General features: G+C 46.6%; 1 protein-coding gene across 2 annotated transcripts in view; it reads left to right on the top strand.

The window, feature by feature from the left end:
* Window positions 1-24568, top strand: part of AK5 (adenylate kinase 5) — a 195275-nt gene that overhangs the window by 99611 nt on the left and 71096 nt on the right. For both annotated transcript variants that reach the window (XM_044004421.1, XM_044004420.1), the window contains exon 7: window positions 12339-12429. In XM_044004421.1, the coding sequence (XP_043860356.1) occupies window positions 12339-12429 (91 nt within the window). The remainder of the gene's footprint in view (window positions 1-12338; window positions 12430-24568) is intronic.

Here is a 24568-nt window from a genome sequence, read left to right as displayed (position 1 = left end):
AACCCCAATTGCCTCACTAAAAAAAAAACCAAACAAACAAACAAAAAAAAAAAAAACCAATCCAGCCAGGAAGCTGCTTACAGGCATGTTTATGTTCTTTGTATAATGAAACCTTGGTGCTTACAGCTGTTTGCGAAGTTCAAGATAGTAATGATGGGAATCACAGCCAGTGTTTATAGAGAGCTTTAAAATAGGATTTCATCTGATCCTCACAAACCTTATTGCCCCCTTTTTATAGCTGAGGGGACCAAGATAAAAAGAGGCTAAGTGACCTGGCCAAGGTCACACAGTTAATATGGAACTGAAGCTATATTCAAATTCAGGTCTTCCTGATGAAAGAGAGAAGGAAGGAAGGAAGGAGAGAGATCCTTCTAAAAGGGATGGGTTGGACCAGCTGGCCAATGAGGCACCTTCCAACTGATGAAATGACGTACTTAGCCCAGTGCCTGGCACAATGTTGTTGTTGTTGAGTTATTTCAGTTGTGTCTAGCTGTGACTCCATTGAGGGTTTTTTTTGCCAGAGAGATACTGGAGTGGTTTGCCATTTCTATCTCTAGCTCATTTTACAGATTAGGAAACTAAGGCAAACAGGGTTAAGTGACTTATGTAGGGTCACACAGGTAGTATCTAAGGCACATAGTAGGTGCTTAATAAATACTTGTTCCCCTCTTTTCCTTTCCCATATTCTGTGAGTCTGTAAACAGTCCCACCCACCTTATATTCTGTTGTGAGAAAAGAGCTCTCTCTCTCTCTCTCTCTCTCTCTCTCTCTCTCTCTCTCTCTCTCTCTCTCTCTCTCTCTCTCTTTCTCTCTCCCCTACCCCATTTCCCTCCCCCTTCCCCCTCTCCCCTTTCCCTTCTGTCCTCACTCTATTTTCCTCCCCTCTTTCTCTTCTCTCTCTCTTTTCACAGTTAAAGATGAAGCTTTTCTAGAGATAGGGAACATGGGAAAACCTTTGAAATGTAGGTCAATTTTCTTAAAGCCCGTTGGATCCATGAAAGCCTTCAGATTACTTTTATTTGTGTGATGAGGCTACTTACTTCCACTCTGAGGAGAGAGTCAGAGTTCGATCATTGTTCAGAACGTTTTCTTCCTAAGTGTCTGCTCCTCGAGCTTCGCTTGCACTCTGATTTTTGTTCTGAGAGCCCCAGCCCCCACTCTGCAATGGGAAGCCAGCTCACAGGAAGCATGGGAAGGCTCACTCCTGAGTCGGGGTAGGGGTTGAGCACATCAGACCTGCTCACGTATTACACATACATGAATTGGAAAAGTTTCTATTAGGATTCTGATAAAGACTGAAATCAGAAATATTTATTTTCCATATAGGAAACATAGCAATCAACCAACCAGAAAGTTAAGTACCCACCAGGTGCCTAGCACTGTGCCCTATTTGCCTCAGTTTCTTCAACTGTCAAATGGGGAGTGATAATAGCTCCTACCTCACAAGGTTGTGGTGAGGATCAAATGCAATGACATTTTAAAGTCTTATAACTTATAGCCTGGCATGTAGTAGGTGCTTAATGAATGCTTCCTTCCAAGGTCAATTCAATTCAACCAGCGTTTCTTCAGTGACCACCATGTTTCAGGCACTAATACTGAGTATGAGAAGACAAAAACGAAGCCACCTCTAGCCTTAAGGAGCTTAAGTTCTGGTGGGGAGCAGGTCAGCACAGAAAATCCTGTTTAAATACACAAATCAGGAATGGCTCTCATTGGGTTCAGCCACTCGCCCAGTTCCAAACTCAGCTGAGCATCTTGAACTCAGCTTCCCTCTCTTGGTCTTGTCCACAGGAGCAGGATGAGAGACTTGGTCAAATGCTTTGCTAAAATGGAAGCCGACTGTACCTACAACAGTTCCTGGCTCCGAGTCTCCTAGTGACAGGAGGGTGCAATTATGCAGGACATGCTCTTGGCGAATCTGGGCTGACTCTGCGATCCCCCATTCCTCCTCTCTACAGTCACCCCACCATTTCCTGAGTAAAAGAGTCTAGCATTGTTCCAGGAATCAAAGTCAGGCTTGCTGACTTGGAGTTTACATGCTCCACTCCTCTTTTGAGAAGCAGGAAAATTACCCTTCTCCAATCCTGGGCTGCTCCCATTAGCCACAATCTTTCACTTTTTAAAATAGATATACTTTTTATTATGTATTTAATGGTGAGCAATAAATGCAAACATTTTAAAATTCAGAGAACAGGAAAGAGGCTTGTATATGAACTAATAAACTTTTATTCCATAGAGTTTTGTGTCTATTAAATTTAAACTGGAAATAATGAATTACCCTGTTTATCTCTACTTGTGATATAATGTTGCCCAGAGAGGGCAAGAAGCTGATCCTGGGTAACACAGGTGACCGTTACTTCAAAATTCCCAGGGAATGCAAGCTAGGAAAAGAAGTCCATTGTGCCCCCCAATCAATGAGCAAGCATTCATTAAGTGCCTGTTGGGTGCCAAGGCTTCCAAAGTGGAATCCTTCATAATTTGGGAGGGGAATGGACTCACAAAGTTTCAAAAGATGATATTGTTCATGAGAGACATCCCCTCTACCAGTTACCTAACTACCCACTGCCTCAGTTTCCTTATCTAGAAAATGGAGGGAAATTATATTTGTGCCACCACCTCCCTCCAGGGAAGCCCTAAGGAAAATGCTTTAACACTTCCAAGTGCTAAATAAACGAGTCGTGTAGTTATTACACCTTTAGGTTCATCCTAATTCAAGAGTTACTGAAGAGGACATGGTGGCCATCTCCACCTATGTGTCCATGGAGCAGAGGGATCCAATTTTTCTGCTCTGCTCCAGAGGACAGAACAGGGAGCAGGGGGCTGGCACATTTCAAGGATTTCCATTTAGGGTTCATGTAAGGAAAACCATCCTAACAATGGAACTTTCTGAAAGTGAAATAGATTGCACTAGGAAATGCATTGGAGGTCTGCAGTTTGGGGTGTCTTAGAACCTCCCCCCTCCCTCATGGTCATCTTGGTGTCATTGTCTCCTTACTTCTGTCCTTGGCTCTCCAGAGCTTGCACATGCCCGGCACATAGTAGGTGCTTAATAAATGTGTATTGATTGAGTGAGTGGATTTTTGGCATGTACATGTGGGACTAGATGACCCTTGAGCAGAGCTATAACTAGGGCAAGGTGATGAGTGAGGACTTGATCCCAAGGGATGAAATTTCGAGGATTCTGGCAGTGTTTGGAGTCCTTTGGAAGAGCAGAAAGCACGAAGATTGGGACCTGACTGGCGAGAATATCCATGGAGATAGGAAGCTATGAAACGAGGAACCAGCTGGAATCTTCCCAGCCCCTGCCCCTGCCCTGCTTCCTCTACTAACAAATGATAAATCGCATTTGGGCTTTTTTCTATGTATGCAAGAAGCAAAAAAGGCCTTATACATCTACTCTGGGCCAGACACTGTGCAAAGCACTTTACCAGTATCATTATCTCACTTAGTCCTCCCAACAACCCTGGGGGGTATATGTTCTTATTATCCTCATTTACAGATGAGGAAACTGAGGCAGACACAGTTAAGTGATTTGCCCAGGGTCACACAGCTAGCAAATGTCTGAGGCCACATTTGAACTCGGGTCTTCCTGACTCCAAGGCCACCATTATATCCACTGTACCTCCTAACTGCCCCCATCACCACCTCAGGTCCCAGGATGGCCTGCCCAGCATCATCCTGGAGACTTCCCCTCAAGAGGCAGTGTCCACCTTCCAACACTGAAAGTGCTTTTTGGTACCTCTAGCCTGCCCTCAATGCAATCTGCCGTCCTTAGAGGTGGAGGTCATTCAGTGAGTCTGTAAACAAAGAGTTATTCGTACTGGTCTTTGTTAGATTAAAGCAGACACACTCAGCCCGGATGTCACCAATGGCGAGATTGATCTCTCTCCACTGAGCCCCCTCCCCACTTAGATGAGCTCATGTGGCATCCTCCCATTCAGAATCCTGGGCTAGCCACAAGTGCCCCCGTGAGGAAGGTCAGGGTGATGACATAACCGATAGAATGGGCTAGAAATGCAAGGAGAGAGCCTAAAGCACTTTCATAAAGGAAGAGAAGGAGCCCCGCCTTTGGGGTGCCCACCCTGTGGCCACCTGATAGAAAGTCTGGCCCCGACGGGGACATCCTTGTGGCTGGGCTCCCAGGCTACCATTAGAACTCTGAGCAGGGAGAAGCTTCTGCCCTGGGAAGCATGGAGCCCAGTAACTAGGGAAGGGAATAAATGTCTAACAGCCCTGAGACGTGGCTGCTGAGAACCCTAAATAAATCCCTGAGGAGGGAGGGTTTGGGGAGAGGTGAAGGCTTTCAACACACCCTCGTAGAAAGAAGAATGTGCCCAAGGAAAAGCTTCCATCAGCTGTAGTCACAACAATACCAATCATTACAGTAACTAGTATTTCTATGGTACTTTAAGAACTTTTCATGCATCTTATATTTTACATATACAAGATACGTATTATGTCCATAATATATACGTGAGAGAGACCTTATGTGTGATATATATAATCTTATATATGTGTGATATATAATCTTATACAATGCTCCCAATAAACCTGTGTAAGGGACTTGCCCTGGGCCACACAGCCAGTAAGTGTTTGAGACTGGATTTGAACGCAAGTCTTTTTGATTCCAAGTCTGGCACTCTAGCCACTAGCATCAGACTGTGTGAACTCCTCAAGGGCAGGGACTATCTTTTGCCCTTTTTTTTGTATCCTCAGTGCCCAGCCCATAGTAGGTGCTTCATGAATGCTTGTTGGCTGACTGACTAATGTTTCCTCACACTTTCTGTCACATTTAGGGTGGCCAGGCACCCCAGAGATGGCACCATGGGGTGGAGAGGGAGCCTTCCAGGTGAGGACACGGCCTCCCTCAGTGCAGGTCAGCATCTTCTCTGATGCTGAGGCTCAGGGAGGCACCTGCACCCTGGGAGGTTAAGCCACTAGCCCCAGGGCATCCCAAATCTAAGGCTGGTTCTCTAACCACTACTCAGGCTGCCTGCATATAACACAGTAACACCAACACCACCAACAAGAACAGGGAACATGTAGACAGGATTCTGAGCTTTACAAAGCTCTTTATGACTCTACTCTCCTTGGATCTTCACAACAACCCTGTGAGGTAGGCACCATTTTTTATCCCCATTTTATGGATTAGCAAACTGAGACTGAGATCGGTTAATCTACTTGGCCATGGCCACAAAGCTAGTAAGTATTTGAGGAGAGATTTGAATTCAGGTCTTCCTCACTCTAGGTTCAGAACTCTAGCCACTGTGCCACCCATAAAACAAGCTGCCTCATTTTATAGATGACGAAACTGAGGCCCAGACAGTTGCAGGCATTCAGCCAAGATCATCCACCCAAGGCAGTAATCCCCAGAGCCCAGTATTCACAATGAGGTCCTCCTCCCCTCCATTTAACACCCTTCTCACTGCAACTCAATTAGCCTTTAGAAATGGGTATTTAAGGGGCAGCTAGGTGGCACAGTGGATAGAACACCAGCCCTGGAGTCAGGAGGACCTGAGTTCAAATCTGGCTTCAGACACTTAACACTTACTGGCTGTGTGACCCTGGGCAAGTCACTTAACCCCAATTGCCTCACTAAAAAAGAAAGGAAGGAAGGAAGGAAAGAAATGGGTATTTAGGTAGCCCAGTGGATAGAGTCTTGGACCTGGAGTCTGGAAGTCTTGAGTTCAGATCTGGCCTCATACACTTCCCAGCTGTGTGACCCTGGAAATGTCACTTCACTCTGTTGGCCTCAGTTTTCTCATCTGTCAAACGAGCTGGAGAAGGAAATGGTGGAGCACTCCCAATATCTTTTCCAAGAAAACCTCAAGTGGGGTCACAGAGAGTCTTACACGACTTCCCTTTCCTCCCCTCCAAGGCTCACATCACCTCCTCACTGCCCTCACCCTAACACTCCTCGCCACTCGCAAAGCCCCAGCACGGAATGCACCAGAATCACCACTGAGTTCTGGAATGTCCTAGACCTCCGGAGGCTCACCAGCCTGTGGACTCCTCTCTCCTCCCCCCGGACACACGCCCCTCCTGCTCCCCTGTCCTGGTGCTCTTCCTGGCCCTGCCACCTCAGCTTCTTACCCCCCTGCACAGAACAGTCCTCATACTGCGCCTTGTGCCTGTGGATGTAGCCAAGGGCTCAGTCTTGGTGACCTGGTCACTTCCCATGGCTTAATTCTGGCCTCCACGCAGATGACTGCAGTTCTACGGAGCCTGCCTCCATCTCGTTCCACATGTGCAGCTGCTTTGGGGACACTTTGGCATGAGTGCACAGAGACATCTCAAACTCAACACACCCCAAAGAGCCCATGCTTGCCCCTCTGCCAGATGACTCCCGGGTCACAAGTTCGGCGTTATCCTTGGCGTCTCCCCAAGCGCTTCTTCGATACCCTCCTTGTATCCCTCCCCTCTCATGTCTCACCCAGCAGTGAGTCACTTAGCCCGGAACCAACCCTCATCCCCTCTGGCCTCATCTCTAATGGGTCTCTTAACCACTACAATGGGCTCTCCATTGAGCTGGTAAAGCACAGGTCTGACCAGTGCCCGGTCTCTGCACGGCCACTCAGTGATGCACAGTGCTTCCCCATCGCCTCTAGAGTAAACTCCAACTTCCTGACCTGGCTCACACCTACCGCCTGCAGCCTCCTTCCCGTGCCCTGAATGTCCTCTCATGCACTGTAGCATTATTAATCTGTTCTAATTGTGGCTTAATTAACTGTAGCATTTCCATAGCACTTTGGGATTTGCGAAGTGTTTTCACAAATACAAGTTCATCTGATCCTCATATCAGCCCTGGGCGTGATTATTTACACTTTACAGATGAGAAAACTGAGGCCAGGAGAGATTAAGTGTCTCAGCCAGGAGGCTCCTTAAGCAGGACTCACATTCCAACCAGGACTCTGTCTGGTGTCCTCTCCATAGCCCCACACTGCCCTATGTCAGAGCTCCCATCCCAGCTCTGACAGGTTTCATGGGTGATGAGGGGCCAGTTATTCGATTTCCCGTGCCTCAGCTTCCTTATCTCTGAAATGGAGATAGCAATATTACTTCCAGTGCACAGATCCTAAGAGTCAGGAAGATCTGAGTTCAAATCCAGCCTCAGACACTTACTAGCTTTGTGACCCTGGACAAGTCACTTAACCTCTGTTTACTTCGATGTCCTCATCTGTAAAATGGGGGTAAGAATTGCACCTCCCTCCCAGGATTGTTGTGAGGATCAAATGAGATGATAATTGCATGGTGCTTGGTTAGCACAGTTCCTGGCACACGGTAGGTACTCCATAAATGTGATGATGATGGGGATGGATTAAGCCCGTACTCCAAGGAAAGAGAGGTGATGGTCCTCTCTCTGGAGAGGACTGATGCAAGAGACCCAAGTCAGAGAAAAATGCCTCCGTTGCTAACAATGCCACAGCAGCACCAGCCTGGCCTCAGCCAGCAGCAGCCACAGAGATTCTGTGCCCGCTGCCACGCTCTCCTTCCCCTGGGCTCTAGAAATCGGCCAGGCCATTGGCCATTCGATGAAAACATGTTTTGATGTGCTGGGGGGCCTGGTCAGTATCCCCACTAAAGACTCCACGTGACCCCCATCTCTCTCCTGCATAAAAGGAAAAACAAAACAGCCTCTGAGCTGTAGAAACCATGGCCTGCATGAGCAACAGTTCTAGGCATTTGATACCAGGCTTCCTCTAAAATGCATTGCCTGAAATTATAGGGAGCTTAAATTATATAGAGGAAATAACCCATCGGAGAGCCAGCGTGAATACCTTTCCATTTCACCTTCAACGTTTGTTCAATAAACCAACATTTATTAAGTGTTTGCAGCTTGGTGGAAGGGAGAGAGAGCCAGCCTACTGATCATCATGCTCATTATCATTTTAGACATGCAGCATCTCCAAGGGAGGGGATAAGGGGCTGGTCTTGGAGCCGGGGAGATGTGTTTGTGTCATGAATTAAGAGCGGTACGTTCGTTGTGCAGCAGGCAAAATGCAAAAGACTCCCTCCCATATCAGGAAAAAGTCGTTTCTGCAGACAAGGTCCAGAAGAGGCTGCGTGGGCTTAGTTTTTGTTAAAAGTGGTCATCTTCTATAAGAAAAAGCTTATGAGGGGCAGCTAGGTGGCTCAGTGGATAGAGCACCGGCCCTGGAGTCAGGAGTAGCTGAGTTCAGATCCAGCCTCAGACACTTGACACTTACTAGCTGTGTGACCCTGGGCAAGTCACTTAACCCTTATTGCCTTCCCCCCCCCCCAAAAAAAACCTATGGCCTGATAAGTCCAACCCAATCCAACAAGCATTTATTTTATTTTATTTTTTCCCAATTCCCAATTTCCCAATCTTCAACATTTGTTTTTACAATTTTGAGTCCCAAATTCTCTCCCTTCCTCTTTTCCCTCCCCTCTCCTTGGGGCAGTAAGCAATTTGATATAGGTTATACATGTGCAATCATGCAAAACAAATTTCCACATTAACCATGTTATAGAAAAACACAGACCAAAACACAAACACACACGAGGGAAAACATAGTATGCTTCTGTCTGTATTCAGACATCATCAGTTCTCTCTCTGGATGTGGACAGCATTTTTCATCATAAATCCTTTGGGATGGTCTTGGGTCACTGCATTGTTCACAGTTGTTCATCATACAATATTGCTGTTACCATGTCCAACATTCTCCTGGTTCTGCTCACTTCACTATGCATCATTTCATATAAGCCTTTCCAGGCCTTTCTGAATCATCCTGCTTGTCGTTTCTCAGAGCACAATAATCCTCCATCACCATCGTAGACCACAGCTTGTTTAGCCATTCCACCACGAATGGGCATCCCTTTGGTTTCCAATTCTTAGCGACCACACACACAAAAAAAACTGCTAGAAATATTTTTGTCCTTATAGGTCCTTTTGGCCTTTGTTTTCCCTTCTCATTGGAAGAGAGGGGATACAAAATGGTGGGGATAGGGTGGAGAAAGGAGGGGAAGCAAGCACTTCTTTAGCACTTTACATATGTTCTCTTCTTCAAACATCACAATAACCTTGAGCAGCAGGCGTTCGTGTTAGCCCCAATTTACAAAGGAGGAAACCAAGGCTGAGAAAGGTTCTGGGACTTTCCCAGGGTCATAAAATTAAGTAAGAGCCTGAGGCTGGATTTGAACTCAGGTCTTGCTGACTCCCAAGTCCTGCTCTCTATCCACTGCACCATCAAGCAAGCAGCCTCAAAAAAAAAAAAAAGGTTAAAAAAAAAACCTTAATTTTAAAAAATGATGCTACCAACTGTGCATACCCTTTGATCCAGCAATACCACTGCAGGGTTTATGTCCCAAAGACATCCCCCAAAAGAGAAAAAGCCCTATTTGTACAAAAATATTTCTAGTAGCTCTTTTTGTGGTGGCTAAGAATTGGAAATCAAAGGGATGCCTATCCACTGGGGAATGGCTAAACAAGCTGTGGTGTATGATGGTGATGGAATATTATTGTGCTCTGAGAAATGACAAGCAGGATGACTTCAGAAAGGCCTGGAAAGGCTTATATAAAATGATGTAGAGTGAAGTGAGCAGAACCAGAGAACATTGCGCACAGAGACAGCCATATTTTTGGATGAAGAACTGTGAGTGACTTAACTATTCTTAGCAATACAATGATCCAAGACGATCCCAAAGGACTAATGATGAAGTGGACCATCCACCTCCAGAGAAAGACCTGATATGGATGGAACAGGCTGTTTTTTACTTTCATTTTTTTCTTTTAATCAAGTTTTCTTGTACAAAACGGCAAATATAGTCATGTTTTACATAATCACACATGTAGAGCCCATATCTGATTGTCTGACGCCTCTTGGGGGGGGGGGAAGGAGGGATAGGACTTTGAACTCAAAACTATAAATAAAAATGTTTATTATTTTAAATAAAATAAAAACGATTTATTATTGGAAAAAACGATGCTCCCATTGCCGGCATTTCTCTCTCTTTTCCCCTTGTGGCCTTTGTTTTGTTGTCTGTTGCTCTGACATTTGCCCCCAGCCAGGAAGGTGGTTCCTCTGTGATTCCTCCCTTCAATGTTTTCCTCCATGGAGGAAAAGAGTCGGACAGCCCTTGGCTGGCTTCCAGCCAAGTTTCTTCTGTGGTGGCCTGAAGGGATTTAAGCCACTAAACTCTACAATCCTGGGGCAAGCCCCCTTCTTCCTCTTGCATGTCCTCAGATCCCCATTGCCCCCTCCTAATGTTCCACTTTGCCATCTTTGTGACTTCACAGACCCTAACTCCCCTTCCTGGACACCACTCTCCAGTCTGTGTAGTTTCCCTTATTAGACTGTAAGCTCTTTGAGGGCAAGGATTGTTTTCCTTTTGTATTTCTCTCTCCAGTGCTTAACACCAAATGCTTTCTTCATTCATTTGCTTTTTTTTTTTTTTTTTTTGCGGGGCAATGAGGTTTAAGTGACTTGCCCAGGGTCGCACAGCTACTAAGTGTCAAGTGTCTGAGGCTGGATTTGAACTCAGGTGCTCCTGACTCCAGGGCCGGTGCTCTATCCACTGCAGCGCCCCCTAGCTGCCCCCTCATTCGCTTTTTATTAAGTAATTTCTGTTCCACATTGGAGTGAAAACAATTACGGACTTATTGTCTAAGGCCTCCTTATCAGCTTTTCCACTTTCCATTCTGGGATTGACCTTTGTGCTTTTCCAAGCTAGCAAATGGACTCAGAAACTTGATGTTTCAATCCAACCCAACAAGTATTTGTTAAATTAGGCATGAATCCCTGGGCCAGTACCTAAGGGTACAGACAAAACTGAAGGGGTGGGCAGAGCCAACCCTCCCAGAGCTTATCCTAGGGGTCAATGCCATGCCTCATTAAAATTAAAATCACCTGGTGAGTACTTGTAATACTATGGAATTACCTAAAGCATTTAGGCCTGTGTATTGTTGTCTATCAACAAGCACTTATTAAGGGTCTACTATGTTCTAGGAGCTGTGCTAAGCACTGGGGATACAATGAAAGTTAAAAAAGAAAAGACCCAGTTCTCAAGGAGCTAATGAGCTAATATCTAATGAGAGAGACAACAGGCTAGCCACTATGTGCAAGGTAAATTGGAGACAACCAACAAATTTCATATCTGCACTTTCTGTAGGAACAACAACAAAAACAACCCCAACGACCTGGGTGCCTGCCACCTGGGGAGTGTGAATGTAAGAGAACAGTGTCACTGTGACAAAGGTGAGGAATCAGAGAGATGTGAGAAGAGCTGAATGAACTGATGCAGTGTAAGATAATGGAACCAGGCGAGCAGCGCCCTCCAGTGACTATTCGTGGAAGTGAAATGATGACAGCTGCTCAAGGCAATCCTGGTCAAATATTTAAGGGAGCTCAGCTACAGAGAAGGGACAAAACACCTTCCTTCTCTCACCCCAGATGTGGATAATGGTTAACCTGCTGTCCCAGGCTGTGGAAGCACCTGTTAAAGGAGGAGGGGGGAGAATATCTCAAGAAATGATTAAAAACCAAGGAGACTTATCCACAGGTTCTGTTTCTCCATCATCTTGATTTTTAAATATGTCCCTCCTCCCCACCCAGCAAACCATCCCTTGTAACAAAGAATAAAAAAGAGAGAAAACCAACACAGCAACTTAGTCTGACAGGATATATAGGGATCCACATCTCTGCAAGAAAGGGACGCAGGTCCTCAACTTTGACAAAACCAATGAAATGGAATGCCTGAAATTATAATGACTGCGTTTGGTGCTAAAGAGGAGACAAGAGAAGGTACATCTCCCAGCTCCTTGCAGAGAAGTCTGAGTGTGAAACCCTGCCTATGTATGATGTCAGACTCCCTCCTCCATTCAGACCACTGACCTCCCTGGCTTCCTCAAGTCACAACTAAAATCCCACCTTCTCCAGGAAGCATCCCCCAATACCTCTTAGGTCCAGTGCCTTCCTTCTGTTAATTATGTCTTAATCATCTGATATGTGGCTTTGTATGCATCATTGTTCATTATCCTAGATGTAGGTTTCTTTGTATAGATCTGTTTGCACATTGTCACCTCCATTTGAGCTCCTGGAGGACAGAGACTGTCCTTTGCCTCTTTTTATATCCTGAGCACTTAGCACAATGCCTGACACATAGGAGGCACTTAAGTAAATGTTGATTGGTTGATTGATTTGCTCAACCGGCTTTTTCCTCTTGTTTTAATTTTTTGCCCTAACAGATTTCTCTCTGGCATGAGCATAGGAACAGGTTAGGAGATGCAGGAGAAGCACAGACAAAAGACAGCAAGGAAGCTGATTTTATAAAAGGAAGATGAAGCAAAGGGAACTGACTCTGTTTCTTATTTCCTCTAGTTCGATGCTGACCGAGATGAAGATGAAGTGTTCTATGACATCAGCGTGGCTGTTGGCAATAAGCTGTTCCCCCCAACAGAGGCGGCAGCAGGTATGTTCCTCGGAGCTGACAATGATCAGTGCTGTTGCACTGATCGCCTCTGTCATGGTGATCTTCGCTGTCCCAGCGATCCCCCAGGCAGGGCAATCCCACTGGCCCCAGTGAACGTCTCTATCTCAGTGATTGCCTCTGTTGTAGTGACTGCCCCTATGGTGCTCACCCAGTTTACCACGGGCTGCCCACGTTCAGCAGACTGCTACATGGTCTGAGGTCCTGGGTTCTCCCCCGAGCTCAGTTAGTTAGAAGGTCCTCTTATTCCTTTCATCCATGAATTCAGTCAGTCATTCTGTTGAGAAAAAAATGCTTACCAAGCATCTTTTGTGGGCAAGGCACTGGTTAAAACACTTCTCTGGAAGTGTAATGGATAGAGAGCTGAACTTTAGTGGATAGAGAGTCAGAAGATCTGAGTTCAAGTAGAGCCTCAGACACATTAATTATGTGACCCTGGGCTAGTCATTTCACCTTTGTCTGCCTCAGTTTCCTCAACTGCAAATGGAATGATAACAGCACCAACTTCACAGAGTTGTTTTGAAGGTTAAATGAGATGATCTATGGAAAGTGCTCTACAAACCTCTAAGGCACAATATAAATGCTAGCTATTGTTTTGTCATCATCGCTGTGATTACTGCATGTGGCTAACCCTTCCAAGGCTCTGTGCTCAGCCCCTTTTTCTCTCTCTACATTCCCTCACTTGGTAACCTCATTGATGGCTATATTCAGCTTTGATCATGACCTCTATGCGGGTTTTACATTCACATCCTCATCCTCTGCCCAGAGATGCCCAGTTCTACCAGGGTGCCCTGCAATCACCTCCACTTCCAAAAGTGAACTCATTCTCTTCCCCCCTCCCCCAATTGTCTTTTTCCTCTGGGTGGAAGCTGTAAAGACCAGGGCTTGGGCACCAGATAAAAGACAACATCCTTCCAGACGATGGAGCTATTCACAGGTGGCATAAGAAGCAGCTGGCCCCTCCTCACTGGTGTGGAAGGGATGCTTGACCAGACCCTCTGACCCAGACTGCACCTGGTCAAGAATCCACTCGGCAGCAGATCCAACAAATGGCCAGACTGCACTAATCATTAGGAAGTTATCCATTGCACTGAGGCAAAGTCTACCTCTTTGTGACTTCCACCCAGCACTTGTGGCTCTGCCCTCTAAGGTCAAGCACATCTCATCTCATCTCTCCTCCACACTAAATGTCCCCAACTCCTTCAGCCAAATCTCCTAGGACAACAGGCCAAGGTCCTTCATCCTGCTCATCTTCTGAATGCTCTCCGGCTTATGAGGGTAGCACTCCACTATGGGTTCACCGCCCCAACCCTCACTAGCACTGGGCATTTGGATCTTCCAAAGAACGGCTATTCTTACCTTCAGGATTTTGTGGGTGGCTAACTTCCTAATGCTAGCTCATTAGCCCAGGCCAACGTGCAGCCCCTTAACGGTCAGTCAATACACTCAGCTGGTCCTCTATCAAAGGCATTCACTCAAATAGTGAAGCAAGAACATGAGTTACAAAGAATTTTCCACCAAATCAGAGAGGACCCTTTTCTCCAAATCTGCACAGAGGCAATAAGAAGGGGGAAAGAGTGGGCACAAATTTAAAGTATAACAAATAGTGGGACCATTCACAGCTCCAGAATGGAAAGGCCTTGATGTCCTTCCTTCTTCTGGACAATTGTCACAAGTTACAGGGAATGGCACTATTCCTCACAGAGCACAGCATCTGTACTCATCAGAATATTGAGCTGGGCTTGCTCTTCATACGACATAGTGTCTCACCTGCATGTTTCAATCTGCTCCTGAGTTGGATCAAGCAGGTGCCTAGGCTGCCATGGAAGCTCCCCACCACACTCCACTGCTGCTGGGCTGGGCCAGGCAGACCACTGAGGCTCTGGGCTCTTCACATATTATGGGAAAGAGACAGAGGGAGAAAGGGAGGATAGAGGAGGGAAAAAGAAAAGAGAGGAGAAAGAGGAGAGAGGGAGAGAGAAGAGGAAGAGGAAGAAAGGGGTAGAAAGAGGAGAGAGGAGGGAGAAGAGAAGAGAAGGGAGAGAGAGGGGAGAAAGGGAGGGTGGGAGAGAGAGAGAGAGGAGGGGAGAAGGGAGAGAGAGGGGGGAAGGAGAGGGGGAGGGAGGGAGGGACAGAGACAGAGAGAGAGACAGAGAGAGGGAGAGAATGAGAATACAAATTCAAATACAAGCAAAAAGAAAGACACTCCCTACCTTCAAGGGGCTTCCATTCCAGTGTAGAAGACTACATGTCCAAGGGAGTTGAAAAGCCCAGGGCAGGAGGACAGTCCCTGGGCCCACAGTGGAGAGGCGAAGAGAGCCTTGGGCAGAACATGGAGAGCAGAGAAGGAAGGTGTATGTCTCGCTCAGGTGCTTCCTCAAAATGGAGGCTACAGGAAGAAGTCACCAGTCAGAGGAAGGGGCCACAATCCTCTTTCAACCTAAGCCAGATGTGGGAGCTCTTGGTAACCTAGTGTGTGTCATAAACATCCAGGGGTTCCACCCATATAGGAATCGTTCACTGACTGCTCAAAAAATCTGGTCCCTTTGGTGTCCATAGATGTGACAAAGAGAAATTCATCCTCTGTCCCAACAAAGTGATCCCAAGGCAGCTGCTGGGGCAGGGGCCCCCACACGCAGACCCCTCCAATAAAGGGGAATGGAGTCAGAGGCACACATACACACTCCTATGCCCAGATCCCAGACAAGCTCAGCTCCCTGTCTTGGGTCTGGGACTCATTTCATTCAATTCAGTTCAGCAAATATTGATTAAAGCTATGTGCAAAATATGGAGACAAAACCACAAGCCCTCAAAGAGGTGACATTCCAATGACCCTACTGAGCGATTTCAGTGGGGATCAGGGTTGTGCCTTGAGGGAAGCTGGGCATTCTATGAGGCTCGGTTGAAGACAAAGGTGCTGAGGCGGTCATTCTCGTCTCCCTCTTGTGTGGCAAATGTTGCATCCTGCTTGACCTGGCCACAGACCCCGGCTGGGTCGCAGCCCTTGAGGTTCCCTTGATTCTAACAACGTCCCCCTTATTCTCTATGAGGCAGGAGCCTGAGCCATTAACACTCACTTTCCGGGTTAAATTCTAGAAGATTATGCTGAAAACAGGCTGTGGTCCCTTCCCCACCTAAAACTTAAGTCAGTCTTCCCTCCCCCCAACCCCAGACTAGGTATCTAGCTACTTTTCATTGAAAGGCCACCCCTGAATATAGAAAGAAATAGAGTCATTGGTCAGAGGGGAGGGAGGAAGGGGAGCAGCTTGTTTCTCTCCCTTCAAATGCTTGGAGACCAGCTCTTGACTTCATGACCAGCTCCATGACGGCTCTTTGAAGGCAGTAAGGTCATTGCGGACATTATTGGTTGTCTCACATTGCCCAACAGCAAAGGAATTGTTATTCTTTTGCCTGCACATCAGGCCTTGAACTGCTATTTTAAAACCCATTTGCAACCAACTAAGGCACACACGTTGAGAGAAAAGGCAGATATTCACTTGTTATCCCCGGTTATAATGATATTCTTCGGCTGTTCCTCAGCTGCCAGTGATGTATTAAAAAACTGTTGCCAAGAGCAACAACTTGTCCAAAACAAATTCCACAGCTAAATGACAGAATTAAATTTGTATCAAAAGCACTTTTGAAAGGAAAATTAATACATTCTTCTTTGCCGTTATTAATTCTTTAGCAAACATCTCACCTGCCTGCTTCTGACCATGGCTCTCTAATCATCCTATCATAACCTGCAGTGCTAACATGCAAAACCCAGGAACTGGATTTTTTAATTACTTAATTGCTCTCCCATTGTATTTGATGAAAACAATCAGAAGCAACCAGTTGTTAATTAATAGAGAGGGAAGCTATGGCATGAAAGGAAATGACTCGGTCTTTCACCAGCTTCTTTTGGTTAATGCTCACTGGGTTGGGATCATTCTATATGGGCACCATGGACCAAAAGGGAGGGTATTGTTTGCATACATCAGTATCACATCATTTCACCTGGTCAGGGGGTTCTTCCATCCCTACCTACACTTCTCACAGACCTCACCCCCCCACCCCCAAGGCTGCCAGCAAAGCTGGTCTTCCAAACACCAAGATTGTCCATACTCACTGTTACTTCCATGGCCTTGAGCAAGTAACTGGGCCTCAGTTTCCCTGTGTGTAGAAAGAGAGTTTGGACTAGAAGGCCTCCAAGGTCCTTTCTAGTCTTAGGATGCTGCAAATGAATTATTTATCTTAGATTAGACCCTACAGGAAAGAAGACACATCGTTAGGTTAGCACGTTTTCAGTTATTTCCCTCATTGTATATTCTATTTTCCAAAATCAAATAAGTTACTGAGAGGTAACTATAACTTCTATATCAATCTAGAAATAACGATACCTGTAACCTCCACCTATCCAGTGGTACCTGTAACCTCTACAACTAGAACCTGCAATCAAGGTGGCCATTCCTCTACCCATGTAAAGACAAGCCCTCCATTGCCGCCCAACCCGTGCTGGTCTTTAGAGTCAGAGGTTCTATTCTGAGCATGTTGCATTTAATATGCTTAAGGGGCATCCAGGAGGAGAGAGCCAACAGGCAATTTGTCAGTGAAAGGGAGGAGAGAGACAAGATGACCATCTGAAGGCACAGCAAGGTCAAGTGATGGTATTCTATAAAAACTAGGTAAATGTGAGCATGTTAGTAGGCTGCTGAGAGGAGTCTAGTAGATAAGAAAGGGAGAGAGGGACAGAGGGATGGAGGGAGGGAGAGGGACAGAGGAAAAGAGGGAAAGGGAAGGGAGGAAGGAGAAGGAGAGAGAGGTGGAGAAGGAGGAGAAGAAGAAGAAGAAGGAAAAGGAGGAGGAGAACAACAACAAGAGAGAGAATCATGACACAAGTTCAGATAGGGGATAGGATTAAGGAATCAGACAAATATAAAGTGTTGACATTGGCATTAAGAAGGGCTGCCGGGGCAGCTAGGTGGCACAGTGGATAGAGCACTGGCCCTGAAGTCAGGAGGACCTGAGTTCAAATCTGGCCTCACACACTTAACACTAGCTGTGTGACCCTGGGCAAGTCACTTAATCCCAATTACCTCAACAACAAAAAAAAGAAGAAGAAGAAGAAGGTCTGCCTCCTTCTCAGAAAAGAACCTAGATCTAGAGGTGGATGGGACCTCAGAAGTCTTCTAGTATAACTCTTCACTTTATAGATGGGAAAACTAAGGCAGACAGCCCAGGTCACACAGATCATAAGTGTCTGAAGTTGAGTTTAAATGTAATCCTTCTGACTCCATTTCCATCATTTTATCCAGTGGGGAGGGGGGTGGGGTTGAAGTATGAATAAGACAGGGAGATGAGTTCAAATTCTACCACAGCTTTGATCAATCTGTGTGACCCCCGTCGGGCTCAGTTTCCTCATTTGAAATGGGGACAATGATGATACCTGCCTCCCAAGGGTGTTGTATGGGTCCAAGGAGATAACCCTAATGTGTTCTAGAAGTGCTGGCTGTTCTCATGGCCTTGGGGACTCCTGGAAGGGTCTCCTCCCCTACCTTGACAAGTGCTTTGGCCAGACTTGGGGAGAAGGTGCCCTGTGCCCCTGTGATCGCCTCCAGTGTGTCCTGCATGTTGGGATGTCACTGTTTGCAGGTTCTCTCCTAGGTTTGAATGTGAGCGCCCGCAGGGCAAGGACTTAGCACTGTTGGCCCACGAGAAGAGGTTCTTAAATCCCCTTGCCTTTATTCTCCCCACTCACTTGGGTGCAGGGCCCAGGGCGGGCAGGTCCGGGTGCCCAAGGTCGCCTTGGCCACAAGCGCCCCGCTCCCCCGCTCCGCCCTGCCCAGGGCTTCTAAATCCAAAACTTTTATGGGCCAAGCCAACAAAGATTGATTGCTAACGAGATGCTAGTAATTCCGTACTTACTGTGGCCAGGCAGCCGAGTGCTAGGAATTCTGGTCCCTGGCCTCACAGAGCTCCCACTCTAACTGGAGCATTCCACGGGTCAGAGGGAACTGACCGGAGTAAAGGAGGCGTCGGCCCGTGAGCTCCAAGAGTCAGAAGGGAGAAGGGAGGAGGGAGGAGGGAGAAGGGAGAAGGGAGAAGGGGCACCTCAGGGGCCACAAGGCTGCAGATCGTAGGCCTCTGCTTCCGTGGGCTACTGGAGACCAGCTGAGCCCTGAGTGCCCTGGCCGAGGGAGTCCTGACAGGAGCCCATCAAACAGCTAGGATGCCTAGAGCGGGACTAGCCACCACTTGGCCTCGGAACGCAGCCAACAGCACCTTTCGTAGCACTACTGACAGAAATGAAATTGCTGTTACCTTTACTGATGCTGTCGCTTAATAAGGTCAGGGGAGGGAGGGTGGATCAAGTCACCTGCTGGCTGAGAACTTTCTGATCTCTTCCTGGACCCAACACCGAACCATTTTCATATGCACGGAGCTGAGGAGCTGGAATGAATGGACTGAATGAAACCAACACCGGCCCTGGGGGCTGCGGCCCTGGGCTCAAATCCCACCCGTGCTAAGCAGTGCCTCCATTCCCTCATCTACAAGATGAGGGGGGTGGACTCCAAGGCTGCCAGCTCCTAATCTATATGCCTCTCCTCTAAGAAAGAACCCAAGGAGATCTCACTTGTTGCTTCATTTTACCCAAGTGATGCTCCATCCTCAGCTTGCAGACCTCCCGGGAGGGGAACCCAGCTTAAAACCACTGGAGAGCCCTACACTCCTCATTGATCCAGGTATCAGAGCACTTGAGGGAGGCCTTCCACACACTGAGTGGACTCCTTGTGTTGACTTTCTGAGAGGATGCAGACAAAAGTCACAGAGGACGGGCAGTGTTCTGAATCTGAGGAGGGACTTTCCACATTGAGGAGATCCCAGAGCCCTTGGATTACTGAACTGAGTTGGTTCTCACTGGATCTCCCCTCAGGTGTCTATACCCTCCTAAAAGGTCTCCTTGCTTATCCATCCTCTATTAATCCACTGCCAAAACAAAGTCCCACAGGCACAGTCTGACACGGAGCTGCCTGGAGGGCATGGACCCTCTTGTGCCTTTCTTAAATGGTGCTGCTCAGAGGTAGGAAGAGCTGAGTTCAAATCTGGCCTCAGACTTTTACTGTTTGACTCTGGACAGGTAACTTAAAAAAAAAAATCTCTGTCTGCCTCAGTTTCCTTATCTGTAAAATGGGGATACTAATAGCATCCACCCCCCTCCCCAGGGTTGTCCCAAAACTCGAATGAGATCATCATTGTGAAGCACTTAACACAACAGGGCAAGTGCTTAAAAATGATTTGCTGACTATTGACTGCTCAAAGATTGTTATTGGCTCCCTGTTGCATCAAGAATCAAATACAAATATGCTAATTCTCAAGATTATGTCGTATCTCTTTGTCATGTCTGCTGCTTTCCAGAGGCACCAGATTCGTAGCTGTTGCCTGTACCCAGCACAACATCTCCCACCATCATATATTCATACAGCCCATCTCGGACTCTGAGAATCACTTAACTTCCTTCTGGGCTGAGCTTGGCTCCTGCGTCGTCCATGAAGTTTTTCCTGACCCTTCATCCCCAACCCCATTCCCCCAAAAGACCCTGTTAGTGCACCCACACCATGGCCTAGTGGACACAGAGCTGTGTGGACACAGGGGTGTGCTGGTAAATGTTTAACAACCAGTTCTCTTCACCCCCACCAAAACCACAACACACTTAAGCTGAATTTGCATTCTTCCCACAGTCTCTATCATTTTCTTAAGTCCAGCCAGTGAACATAAATCAAGCCCTGACTTAAAGTGTTTGCTGACATGGAAATAGATATGGAGCCCTAGACAGAGACCTGGACTGTGAGTCAGGAAGCCCAGGGTCCTCCCTCTGGGACATGCCAAGAAGGGGCCAAGCTGCCTTAGTCTGTGTGGAGCTCCCAAGTCCAGCCCTGTCCCTTCCTCACCTCTGCATGCCATGGGTCCCTCCTTGAAGAATTGGCTCTTGATGGTAACAGGAGTCTCACGCTCATCCTGTTCCCCCACCCACCCACCCAGTGCCTAGCACGGTGCTGCCAAAGTAGTCAGTGCCTTAAATCTGACCAGCAGAAAATATAAGGAAGACGAGAAGGATCTCTGGAGCTCTTTGCAGGCAGCCTCCCAGGGCAGGTCCCACAGAGAAGAACCAAGAGCTTCATCTTCCTCCCAACAAAGGTGCTGCTTACTCTCCAGCCATCCCACATCGGAGATCTGCCCCAGCTCTGTCCTTGACCAGCCCCACTCCTTGATTCCCTTTTATTGGCTGGCTGGGTGAGGTCTTGCTCTCTGCAGGCTGGGCTCCTTAACCACGATCAATCAGGTGTACTATGGAGGTCTTTACCTGAAAATTAGCAGTTTCAATTTGGTCCTCAAGGATTGGCACAAGCAGGTTAATGTAGCCTGAAACCCTGGGAAAATGACAGAGTGCTTATTCTGGGACAACAATAATCCAGTGGGGAGGGGGGACACTTCAGATCTCAGGACCCGGGGTCCACCAGGGGCTGGGGAAGGACCTAAAGGAGATGGAGACCCTGGGGACCTTGGGTCCTGAGATCTATTAATAATTAATTCAGCCCAAGTTCAATCCATAGTTTGGAGATCCAGGTGCCCAACACCCTGAGAATAGGCAAATTTGGCTTTCCCAGTTCATGAGCAGCTCATTCCCAAGGGGCCACAATGAGAGATCTGGGCTAAACATGAACTCTCCATGACATCAAACCCAAGAAAATCAGACTCAATAAGAAAATACCCAAAGAGGTCCATCACTAGATAGTGTGGTGGGCAGAGTCCAGAAGAGCTACCATCCCATCGGTCTTTGAATCTGACTCACTGCATAATAACCACAGGAAAGCCATGGACCTTTCTCAGCCTCAGTTTTCCTCATCTCTAAAATAGAAACCCTAATACCTCAACTATTGAATCAGATGAGGAAAAGAGAGAGATGTACTGTAGTATGTATGAGCTCAGCCTGGGTTCCATTCATCCTCTAGGGAAATGGAAGGTAGTTTGCTTTGCTTCTTTCTTCCTGGGCCATGTTCACCTAAAAGGCCCAAGAACTATAAGAACATTTATATGACATTAGTTACTGCTTGAAGAGCTGTGAACCAAGGAAAATGAATTCAGGAAATAGCAACAACAAACCAGAATCCCTGCATGGGAGGCAAGGGGGTGTCCTGGGAGAGATGCTTAAAAGGATGTTCATAATATGGAACTCTGCCCAAAGGGCTCTAGAACTGTTCATCCCTTCTGATCCAGCAATACCACTGCTAGGTTTATAGCCCAAAGACATCCCAAAAGAGAAAAAGACTTATTTGTACAAAAATATTTCTAGCAGCTCTTTTTGTGGTGGCTAAGAACTGGAAATCAAAGGAATGCCCACCCATTGGAGAATGGCTGAACAAACTGTGGTATATGTTGGTGATGGAGTATTATTGTGCTCTAAGAAATGACAAGCAGGATGACTTCAGAAAGGCCTGGAAAGACTCGTATGAACTGATGTGTAGTGAAGAGAGCAGAACCAGGAGAACTCTGCACAGAGACAGCAACATCGTTTGATGAAGAACTTAGAATGACTTGACTATTCTCAGCAATACAATGATCCAAGACAATCCCAAAGGACTATTGATGAAACATACTATGTACCTCCAAAGAAAGAACTGATATTGATTGAACACAAACTGAGGCATGCTATTTTTTACTTTCTCTCATTTCTTTCTTTTAATCAAGCTTTCTTGTACAAAATGACTAATAGGGTCATGTTTTATGTAATAATACATGTATGAGGTGCGGCTAGGTGGCACAGTGGATAGAGCACCAGCCCTGGAGTCAGGAGGACCTGAGTTCAAATCCGGCCTCAGACATTTAACACTTACTAGCTGTGTGACCCTGGGCAAGTCACTTAACCCCAATTGCCTCACTAAAAAAAATAATAATAATAATAATAATAATACATGTATGACCCATATCTGATAGCTTGCCACCTCAGGAAGGGGAAAGGGGAGAGAGGAAAAGAGGGATAAAAATTGAAGCTCAAAGCTATAAATAAAAATGCTTACTACTTTTTTTAAATGAATGGATAAATGAATGAATAAGTGAATAAATAAATAGACAAATAAATAAATATACATATAAATTATTGAATTATTAAATAAATGTGTGATTGGGTGAATGGATGAATAGGGTTAGATAGATACATAGATGGATGGATGGATGGATGGATGGATGGATGGATGGATGGATGGATGGATGGATGGATAAAAGGGAAAAAAGAATGCTCATGCTAGTAAGACCAAGAATAGTGTTAACTAAACTACAATGTTCAGTTCATTTATTAAGCACCACCTGTGTGCAGAGCACTGTACTAGGGAAGGCAAAGACACAAGCATGTGTCAGGCCCTGGGCTAGACTCTCTCCCAATATCTCAGTTTGTCTAAGAGGCATCTGGGATGATAAAAAGATAAAACATGGTGCAGTCCTTGCCGTCATGGAGCTTAGTCTAGTAGAAGGAAAAGAGATAGGCAGAGACAGTTGTTATAGATAATATTACACATCAGGTATATTAGAGAATGGTGAAGAAAAGGTCCATACAATGTAATGACCAAAGAATCATAGATTTAGAACTTTAAGGGACCCTAGAAATCTAGTCTAACTCTCATTTTACAGGTAGAGAGGTGATTTGCCCAAGGCCATATAGCTAAAGTAAACAGCAGTGCCTGCATTTGAACCCAGGTCCTCTGACTCCAAGTCTACTCTACCACTCTTTTCATCATACCACCCTACCTCCGTGACCAATGGTCATTCCGACCTTCTTTGGGAGATGAGGGAAGGGAGGAGGGAGGAGATAACATTTAAGCTGGACTTTGAAGGCTGGACAGGATTTCAAGAAAGAAAAAGAAAAAGGGTGCACCCAAGAGAGGGCAGGGCACTTCCCAGCCATTCCCAAGTTCCATTGGATTGTCTTCCCCCCATTAGACTCTAAGCTCCATGAGGGCATGGCCGATCTTTCTTTTTCATTCGGGTATCCCTAGTGCCTGGGGCATAGTCAGTGCTTCATAAGTGCTTCTTGACTGACTGAACTCCAGTCACTGTCTTCATCCACCACCCACTGGAACTTTGTTCAGACCATGGAATTTCCCCCAAGGACTGAGAGTGAAGCCCAAAGCTCCACGTCACTCCCAGGTTTTCCCAGTGGAACATGAGCTTCTTGGGGGAAAGGACTGTCCTTCTTGTCTCTGAAGCCCCAGCCCTTAGCATGACTCCTAGCACACAGTGGGTGCTTACTAAGTGCTTCATCCTTTAGTCACTCATGCTTAGGTATGAGGAACAGCCAACATGCTGTTGCAGTGGGCAGAGTGCTCTGGTTTAGCTGGAGTTTAGAGAGGGCAGAGAAGACCAATGGGAGAGAGCCCTACAAAGGTGGAATGACACCCTTTTTTTGAGGAACTCAGATACCTGAGTTTGACCTTGTCAAATCAGGACCCTGAGGCTATAAAATCAGCCTGGGGAACTTGCCTTCTGCCCTACACCTAAACCCTCCCAAACACTGTCGCCCTCCCTTATTAAAGTCAGCTTAGCTGGGGCAGGATTGTCTTGCTTTTGTATCTGTATTCCCAGTGCTTGGCACATAGGAAGTGTTTAATATTGACTTTTTCATTCATTCATTCATTCATTCGTTCGTTCGTTCATTCATGAAACTGCAAGGCTGTCTGTTCCATTTTCAGTGTGGGTTCCAAAGCTAGCTGGGCTGTCACATTGAGGTCTCCACCCCACCTCCCATCCCCATCCCATCTGGCTGCTACTGAAGGCATCCCCATGCTTCCCAGAGAAAATGTAGAGACCCAGCCTGACCAGCCAACATCCAACAGAAATAAACAAATGGTTTCTCCACTTGTGCCAGCTGCAGACTAACCCTCAGACCAAGCTGGGTCAATGTGGGGCAGGAGGTGAGGGAGGGGAGAGGGGGCTCTCCCCTCATGGAGGTCTCTCTCTGCACATTCATCTTTCAGCTCCCGTAGACAGTTTCCAGAGCTTTTCCTCAATGAATCAGACTTAATAGACACATGGACAGAAATAACAGTGACCTCAAATGTCCCCTTTAGGACCTGGACAGAGGCAGACA

The sequence above is a fragment of the Dromiciops gliroides genome, chromosome 4 (genome assembly GCF_019393635.1).
Source record: "Dromiciops gliroides isolate mDroGli1 chromosome 4, mDroGli1.pri, whole genome shotgun sequence".
In the NCBI taxonomy this organism is placed as follows: Eukaryota; Metazoa; Chordata; class Mammalia; order Microbiotheria; family Microbiotheriidae; genus Dromiciops; species Dromiciops gliroides.
This window is presented reverse-complemented; position numbering and strand designations above follow the sequence as displayed.